We start from the raw sequence: 9,501 nt of genomic DNA on the forward strand, positions 1-9,501 counted from the left end.
CTTCCTCTTCCGTAATAGTTACCTCTAGGCCTCTTACAGTTTCTGGCAAAATGCCCTGGCTCGTCACAGTTGTAGCAGTAGTACGGGCCTGTTGTCCTGTCTCCTCTACCAGGTACATAGTTGGAGTCGTTATGGTGTCGTGTGTCGTCAGTCTGTCCGTACCCCCCGTTATTCAACGGCTGGGGATTCATCTTTGGGGACCGTGTGGGTTGGGGAGGGTAGACGGGAGGAAGGGGGCTAATTGTTGTTGTTGTGTTCTTTTATATTTTATCTGAACTGCTAAGAGAGGTGCCTTGTGGCTGGGAAAAACTGCAGTTATGCTTGAAAGGGGTCAAATCTTTAAGAGAGACTGAGGAAAAATTATAATAAAAATATAAAATAGATGACTATATAAAATAATAAAGGGGATCAATTTAAAACTGAATAACCTACAACCTTTGAATTAGAAGTCTCATTCTCTACCGACTGAGCTAGCCAGGCAATTGATCAGTTAATTTAAAGAAAAATTAAAAGTTTGGTTAAACAATGCATTTCTTTAAAGCATCATTTCAAAAAGTAAAAGATGGTCGCACACTCTACTAATTAATAGTTATCTTCAAAAGGAATTCTTCCGTCACTGTTCTTGCTCTGTCCTGCTCTGTTATTGTCTTGCTCTGAGTGCCTGCCGGGTGAAGAACGGCTCGCGCAGCTAAGTGGGGAGGGGAGGGGCTGCTGTTCTGTGAAGGCGCATGCTTTCTCCGCGGGGCCGCGCAGCAGCTCTGCTGATCTCCCCCTCCTTTCTGCTCTTGTATTTTTTGCCGTGTTAAGCCGAGTTACCTCGTTGTTTCTCAGTATCCTCCTCAATCTCAAACTCGTAACTGCTCTTAAACGTAGTACACAATTGCCATACAATGTGTTCTTACTTGACAACGTGTCTTTCGGAACACTAAATCCTTATTTATCACTCGTGCAATTCAACAGACCAGAGCTTTCGTTGTCACCGTTAGGTTTCGACTTTGCTCTGTTGATTCCACTTTGACAACATTTATTCACCACCGGTATTCAACATTCATTCACAGTTTATACATACACATGTGTTTAATTTCTATGCGGCCCACACTTCGTCGGGGGGTCGACTTCCAGCCTTGTGGCCGGCCTCAGAAAATTTGAGGACTCACTATGCGGCCCACACTTCTGGGTCGTCTTCCAGCCTTGTGGCCGGCCTCAGTAAATTTGAGGACTCACTATGCGGCCCACACTTCTGGGGTCGTCTTCCAGCTTTAACCGCTGGCCTCCTGTTGAGGACTCCTAATGCGGGTTCTGTTCGAACTCGGCTTCCAGCTTAATCAAACTGGCCTCCTATTGGGGACTTTTTATGCCAGGCTGTATCGTGATTTCCCTTTTTACGCTTTATCTTATCATTTAAATTAATTCAAAAATGTGGCAGTTCCAATACTCACATCCAATACTCCTGATCAAATTTAGAGTGTTCAATTTGACTGATTTGAAATAAACAGGTTCAGTCTTACCTTATTTGGACAACGCGCGGTTTGATCAGTTTCTTGGAGCGGGTCTTAGATCAAGTGGTCCGTCTGGGATCTCAGGTGCTGTCCTCCTCAGGTCTCTGGACCGGTTTTCACAACCATCGCTCTCCTACCATTTGTTGGAGTTGGACAGCGACACACCACCTGGACGACACTCACTGGAAGAAAGACAGCGGTAGACTTTTACTTTACATTTGTTAGCGTTTTATTCAGAAATCAGGATACAAGTAGACATCATGCATGGACCCCCCTCCGGCTGGTACCTAGAGTATTCAGACCAGAGAGAGGCGCCTTAACAGAGGGCGCGACGGTTTAAATAGCCATCAAGGCCAGTTCTGATTTGCCCGGAGGTAAAGAGGATGGTGTCTTCTCATTGGTTCTTGTTCCTCTGCTTCCATCGCTGTCGCTCCTTCATTGGTTCTTCTCGGCCAGCCAATGAATTCATATGTTTGTAGAAAAGTATGAAACAGGAAGAGTGTTGATTAACTGGGTTCCTCTCTTTGAAGCTGTCTTTCACTCCTCTCTGGGGGTCTTATCAGTACAGGGATGGGACCTGGATCTTCCCAGAAGGTCGTTCAGACAAAGGGCCTATTCCCATGTGAGAGTAGATGAGTGTGAGAGGGGTCAATGAGGGGCCATAAATGACTGAAGGAGACTAATGGCCGCATCTGGACCCTCCCTTATCTATCTGCCCGGTGAGGTAAATGTCTCTGTTGCCATTCCCTGACCTGAGGTATAGAGAGCTCTTTGTACGTGATCACCTCCGGAATGTGTGGATGTGGAGGAGGGGGGCTCACAAAACCTCACCAAGTGTCACTGTTATCTTTCTTTAGATCAGTCAGGCGCCAGAGTGCTCCGCTGGAGATTTTAACTTCCATTCAGTGTTTTCCATCTTACACATAATATTTATGCAAACAATACTAGGCTGTGCTAAGCTAAAATATATATTCTTTACAGAAGCTTCAGCTGTCTGAGTTAGACAGCTCCACGGGTCATCTTCAAAAGTTATTCTTTAAAGTATGACATGAAACCGACTTGACGAAATGTCAACAGCTGATGCAGATGTGGGATTCATAAACTACCAGGCTGCACCCTATTTCACAAGTCGACTTCATGCTGGGTGATAGAGTCATATCTCAATCCTCGAATACGTACCCCGACAGAGGAAGAATCGAGTGTCTGCTCAACTGTAAAAGGCAGGTGACTTGACTTCTTGGTTGAGGAAAAAAAGGTTTTATTAGACCACCTGATCATTATTCTGGGTTGTTTCCCAAAAGACACGAATGGAAATCACCTTTCATACTGGATGTACAACAACCAGCTTACCGTCTACCAGACGAAGAGCAGGAGAAGTTATGAATACAAAATAATTACATTTAAGGCGTCCTGATATAACTAGACTAGAAAGCATGCATCTTAAATGTGAGGGTAACATTTATGGATTACCACAAGGCAGCAGTAAACAACCACCTGGGAGTCAGTGGGTCAGCGGTAAGCAGGTGTTTCAATCAGAGGCTCGATCCCCGCCCGACTCCATGTGTCCCTGAGCAAGGCAGCTGTCTAGGGTGTATGATTGAAAGTGGCTTTGGATAAACGCGTCAGCTACACGTGATGTAATGGTCCTTCTGCAGGACCACCAGAGATGGTGCAGCATGAATGAGTGTAAGTCACTCCCATTTAAATAAAGCACACGACTATTGCACAGATAATGAATAAGGATGTTACAGTACTGCGTGAACATCAAGGCTTTCTCCAACATACACCATCTTTTTTTAATGAGGTGAGAAGTCAATAATGGAGGGAATATTTGACATTATCTTTTGTGCATAACTACATCTTTACATTCCTCGGATTGGAACCACTAGCTTTTAATGGTTTGCCTCTCCATTGAGATTGAAAGTACACACTGTATGCAAAAATACATTAAATACCTGCAAAACACACATACACATGTATATATATACACATATGTATATATATAAATATATACATATATATAAATATATACACATATATATATAAATATATACACATATATAAATATATACACATATATATACACATATGTATATATATAAATATATACATATATTAATATATACACACATATATATATATAAATATATACACATATATATACATAAATATATACACATATATATATAAATATATACACATATATAAATATATACACATATATAAATATATACACATATATATATAAATATATACACATATACAGTATATATATATACACACATATGTATATATATAAATATATACATATATATAAATATATACACATATATATATACACATACATATATATATATATACACATATATATATGTGTGTGTATATATATATATGTGTATATATTTATATATATGTGTATATATTTATATATGTGTATATATATATATATATGTATGTACAGGATGTCCAGCTGCTAGGTCGGTTCCGTCTGCAATAGTGATCTTCACCAGCATAGACAGATATGCAGCAATAAAGACAGGAACAAGTGATTATAAAGGCTAAAACGGTACAACCACACACACCTTTATTTTCTTATTTTCATTTTCATAATTATAATAATTTTTTCAATTTGCATAATGTGAAATGTTTGCGTGCACGTACGTATACGCGCAGAAGTGGACCAATATGACTTCTAATGTGTATCTAAAGCACACTTCAGCTCTCACAAGTCGGGAGGACGGAGCTGCTCATCTCTTTATCCTCCAGAGGAGTCGACGGCTTCATTGTTGTGTCTCAACTAATCTCGGACCGATATGAAAAGTCAACACATTGAAGCACGAACGCGCTCGAATGCCGACTTTGTCCAACTTCCAGCCCTCAGTTGAATGAATGGATTTGCACAGACCTCAACAGGCGGAGGAGGAGTGACGCGTCCCTTCAGTTCACCACCACAGGCTGAACGTTTGAAGAGCCCAGCTGTTAGAAAGCGTTCATTCACTGGGATAACAATCCACGAGGGTAAAGAAACTCTTTCCTCAGTGCAGCAGTCCTCAAGTCTCAGCCATAATATCCTTCACGTTGGAGTACACCTCAGCGTCCTCCCCGTCGTCCTCTCTAGGAACACGTGTTGTCTCGTCATCCTCCCTGAGCATCGCCCTCTCCAACACATCGCCTTCCTCTCCGCCATCTTTTTCCGTTTTCTCTTTGACGTCTCTCTTAATTTCAGCATACTCCGTCTCTCGTGTTTGTTGCTTCTTTTCTGCCTCCTTGGGATTCTTTCTTCTCAACGCGGAGAAATCGATGCTGGCGTAAAGCACATCGATCCGTCCGCCATTGAGATCAGGGGCTGCTTGCTCTGCCGCTTCTTCTTCTCCTTTAGCGAACTCTTGGTAGTAGGTCTGGTCATCTTCGACTGATTGACCAGCATTTATCTGTCAGGTAAAAGGTCATTTATACAACGTCATTTATACAACTCATTCAGCAGCCGCAACATGAATGAACTAGGATAGCGTTTTTATCAAATCTGCTTGAAGCTGCTTGGCTTTGAGCAGACTAAAGCGTTGTTTATACTCAGAGGATAAGTACTGAGGAAAGGGAGGGGCCTGTAATTATCTGTAAACTGATATCTCATATTCATGGACTGCTGAACTGCCTTTGTATACAAGACCGGTAAAGAAAGAAGTAGCACACGCTTCATATGGAAACATGTATACAACAACATGTGATCCCAAAATGTTGAGCAGAATGAATTTAAATACCAGTGGATGAGCTGGACTGGTCCCCATCTCCAGAGGCTCGTCCAGATTTCTAGAGATCTTCTGTATTTTTCTGGAATTTGTTTTTCAAAATGGGAACAAATGAACATTTATTTCTGCATATTATCCACAAACAGCCAGGAGTTATTTCTTTGATTAAATAGTGTACCTGTGGCATTTTGTGGTCAAACAGCAAAGAAGTGCTGATAGCAGAACCCCAAGCAAGAAGGCAATGATGATTTCCAGCCATGAAACTAGTCGGATGGGAGTTCCTGCAATCAACAGGAACAAAAGAAAAACGTCTGATATGCAATATTTCACTTTTCCTCTGACAGCGGAAAGATGTTTTAGCTGACAACACTCACCCTTTTGTTCTGAAGTGTTTATTCTGATGTCGAGCTTTTCTCTTGCTTCCACATTCCCACTGCTGCTGACACACTGGACAGAAGTGGCGTTGTGGTCTTTTACGGTGAGAGTGGCGGTGCTGTTGACCGCGTGGTCGGACACAGCGGTGATCACAGAGTACTCGCTGTGGTTCTTCAACAGCGGCCATGTGATGGTGGGAAGAGGAAACCCCTCGCTGGCGCACACACAGGTCAGGACCCCCGACTGGACCTCACACCCAGAGGTTTTCAAGATTTTTGAAAACCCTGTAAGCACACAAGCAGAATCTCAAGGTCACACCAAAATGCTGATAGTGTGAAGAGTGGAGAGAGGCTTCCTTTTAAATCAGTCTACTTACAAGTCACGGTCACGTCTGCATACGTCGTCACAGTCTTGTCCAGATGTTGTGCTGTACAGATGTAGCGTCCAGAGCCCCCCGTCGTCACATTAGGGAGGACGAGTGTGGCCGATCCGGTGGCCTTCTCGGGTCCAATGTCCAGCTTTGCGTTGGAGCCGAGAACGGTCCATGTGATATGAGAGGGAGGACAACTTTCAACGCTGCAGGTTAAACTCAGAGCATCTCCCTCCTCAACAGTTGTACGACCAGTGATGACAGGTTCCTTCATATCTGTGAAGCACATTATGGACACAATATTTTAGGTTACAATACGGGGAAGAGGTTGTAAACAGATACAAGATAATTTGTGTGACTGCATTCATGAATTGTCTGCAGTATGTTCTTTATATATACATACATAAATATACATTTATATATATATATACATATATATACATACATTTATATATATACATACATTTATTATTATATATATTTATATAAATATATGTAAATATATATATACATATATAAATATATAAATATATGTAAATATATTTATACATATATAAATATATATTTATATAAATATATATATACACACACACATATATATATATATATATATATATATATATATACACACACACATAAATATATATATATATGAACAAGGAAGTAATTCAGGATTAATTAAGAAGACTCATAAAGGTAGTTCTCTAAATATAGTTTAAAAGTAAGAGGAAATACTACGATACATGTTCAGCTGTAGGCGTATAGACTTACATATGACTTTTACATCAACACTCTTCACCAGGGTTATATTCAGATATTTTGCTCTGCACATGTATTTCCCAGAAGCGTCTGCCGTCACATTAGAGATGGACAAAGTGTTCGTTCCACTTCCTGTCTGCATGAAGGACTCAGTGTCGTTCTGCAGAGTCCTCTCCGTCTCATTGTGCCCGTTTGTCTCAGAAGACGTTGTCCACGTGATGAGAGCTGGAGGGAAACTTTCAACACTGCAGGTCAGATTCAGAGTCTCGCCCTCCTCCACGCTTGTATTCCCAGTTGTTCTAAGGTCCTTCACATCTGTGAGACAACACGACACACTGTGTTATGCTCAGAAAAACATTAGAAATTACATGAGAGCACATGTGTTGGAAAACATGTTAGATGGTAAAAGAATAAAGGTACAGAATAAAGTGTGCAGTATCTGATGTACTCACAGGCCACATTCAGAGTCTCTGTCTCCTCTGTAGTGATGCTGCTTGTGAAGCTGACCTTACAGGTGACGTTGGTGCCGTGGTGTTCAGCTGAAGGGTTAAAGGTCAACGTTGAACTGCGTCTCTGTGTGACACCAGTGATGTTTCCTGTGATGTGAGAGTCCTTCTCTCCTGCTCCTCTCCACCTCCAGGTGATTTCTGGATCAGAACCAGAGCAGAGACCAGGAGCAGTGCAGGTCAGTGTGGCCTTCCGCCCCTCGGTCAGAGGAGGAATCAGCACTGAGGGCTTCTGGGTAAGAGCTGAAGGGAGAGCAGTCTATGAGTGGAATCAGGGGAGCAGCCAGAAGGTCACAGTTCACTAAAATTCAGGCTTAAATAATCTGATACTTTGTTAAACATCTCAATACATCAGAGTTGCAGTTTCTACTTGTTGCCCACAGAGGGCGACACATCCCAAACATTTCATTATTATTCCATTCAGACTATAAATACAGAACAGATGTTGAATATAATGAACATCTTCAATGAATCTATTTGTTGTAGCTCTTCATACCTTTGACAGAGACAGTTGCTCTTGCAGAGAATGTAAATCCGTCTTCTTTCCTACCCAGTAAACCATTAACTCTGAGTTGATAGGATCCAGAGTCGGACTCAGTGAGATTATTGATGATGATGCTGCAGTTCCTCTTCATCATGTCAGGCTCCAACAGTGAAACTCGTCCTAAGAACTCAGACTGAACTTTTTTGTTATTCTTGTTAGTGTGGAATATAATGTCTACGTCTCCACATCTGGTTTTAGATGGTTCACATTTGAACCACACCATATGTTGGGGTGTAAATCCATCACCAGTAGCGAAAGAACACGGTATCACAACACAGAGTCCAGCCTCTGCTGTGATTTCTCCTTTTCTGAAAGTGATACAGAATCCATTGTAACAGCTTGTTGTTTCTCCCACTGATTCACCTGTTATTGGAGAAGAAGAAAAAACAGGGATCGAGGTTATTTTAATATGACAATCGACCAAAGAATTTAACAAATGATGAGTTAACAAATAATGGAGAAAGGCTATTATACATTTAACCGCTTTTGACAGCAGCTTTGATCCAACAGCAGAACAACATTTCTGTATTTAACTATGTTTCTTTATCCATAATTCATTTGGAGAAACAAAATAGACATTTAAATAATTATTAATGCAAGTTAGAGTTTCCAAGTATCTAAAGGAATGCTGCAATATTTCTCCTAATGCGCGTTTCAGGACAACATAAGGACATTTATCAATATTGCTTCAACTCTCTCATGTTGGCACGGTAACACTGTGAAGACACATACCTGTGACGGCATCGCTGCCCCACACAGAGAAAAGCAGAGTCGCCCAGATGAGAACAAACATCCTGACGGTTGATGACTGAGGCCGTCAGCCTCTCCCTCCACAGGACCGTTCACTGAAAGTGCAATCAGCATAAGAGGAAGTGCAGCAAGGGAAGCTCGACCGCTGACATCACTGATCATAATACAGGATGCTGCACGTCAAGTTATTCCATCGTTGCGACATCGGTTCTCAAAAAGATCCTTCATACTGTACGTGAACGTTTTTACAAGAATCTTTACAGAAACTGCAGCTTTGGGACAACTGAACCCGTTACTCAACTCACCACCCAATTAATGAATAATTAATACTCAATTCAGTTTATTTCATATAGCCCAATATCACAAATTTACCTCAGAGGGCTTTGCAATCGGTACACAAAGGACATCCCTGACCTTTGACCTCACATCAGATCATGGAAAACTCCCAATAAATAGATATTTCCATCAACAAGCATTTAACTCAAGCATCGTCCACTTTTATAGAACCAGAAAAAAAAATCCAACAATGTGGAAAGACAATCGTGAGAATGACTCAGATCAATTACATTTACGATGCAAACATAAATTTGTAAACAAAGCTATAAATGTTGTGTTTTACCTTTTCCTGTCTCTTCTCTCAGCAGTGATCACTGTGAAGACTTTCTTCCTTTAACTGACTCGAATCTTCTTCTCACTTTTCTTTTTCTTCTCTTTTTGTGCAACTAGGTTTAAGGAAGTTTCCCAACACACTGCTGAGCAACGTGTGGCCTCTCCTGTGACTGACAGGCGTTTATACTCTTATACATTATAATATCAATGTATGTGCATCACATCTCTGATGATACATTTGCACCTTTAACATTGAATGATGAAATGTGTTTTTCGTTTGCTTGTTTATTTTAGATCAACCTGCCTGTGAGGTAATGTGAACGTTTAAAAAAAGAAAATGACT

At 41.0% G+C, this 9,501-nt stretch overlaps 1 protein-coding gene across 1 annotated transcript; it reads right to left on the reverse strand.

The window, feature by feature from the left end:
- Positions 1 to 4,048: 4,048 nt before the first annotated feature.
- LOC130187920 (sialic acid-binding Ig-like lectin 10) lies at positions 4,049 to 9,188 on the reverse strand. Its single transcript, XM_056405890.1, has 10 exons — positions 9,169 to 9,188; positions 8,532 to 8,644; positions 7,752 to 8,162; positions 7,202 to 7,498; positions 6,762 to 7,064; positions 5,997 to 6,266; positions 5,620 to 5,904; positions 5,424 to 5,526; positions 5,258 to 5,327; positions 4,049 to 4,930 (listed from the first exon to the last, which is right to left on the reverse strand). The coding sequence occupies exons 2-10, from the start codon at positions 8,590 to 8,592 to the stop codon at positions 4,550 to 4,552; spliced, it is 2,181 nt and encodes a 726-aa protein (XP_056261865.1). The 5' UTR covers positions 8,593 to 8,644; positions 9,169 to 9,188; the 3' UTR covers positions 4,049 to 4,549.
- Between the last annotated feature and the right edge of the window lie 313 nt (positions 9,189 to 9,501).

The sequence above is a fragment of the Pseudoliparis swirei genome, chromosome 22, assembly GCF_029220125.1.
Source record: "Pseudoliparis swirei isolate HS2019 ecotype Mariana Trench chromosome 22, NWPU_hadal_v1, whole genome shotgun sequence".
Classification (NCBI taxonomy): domain Eukaryota; kingdom Metazoa; phylum Chordata; class Actinopteri; order Perciformes; family Liparidae; genus Pseudoliparis; species Pseudoliparis swirei.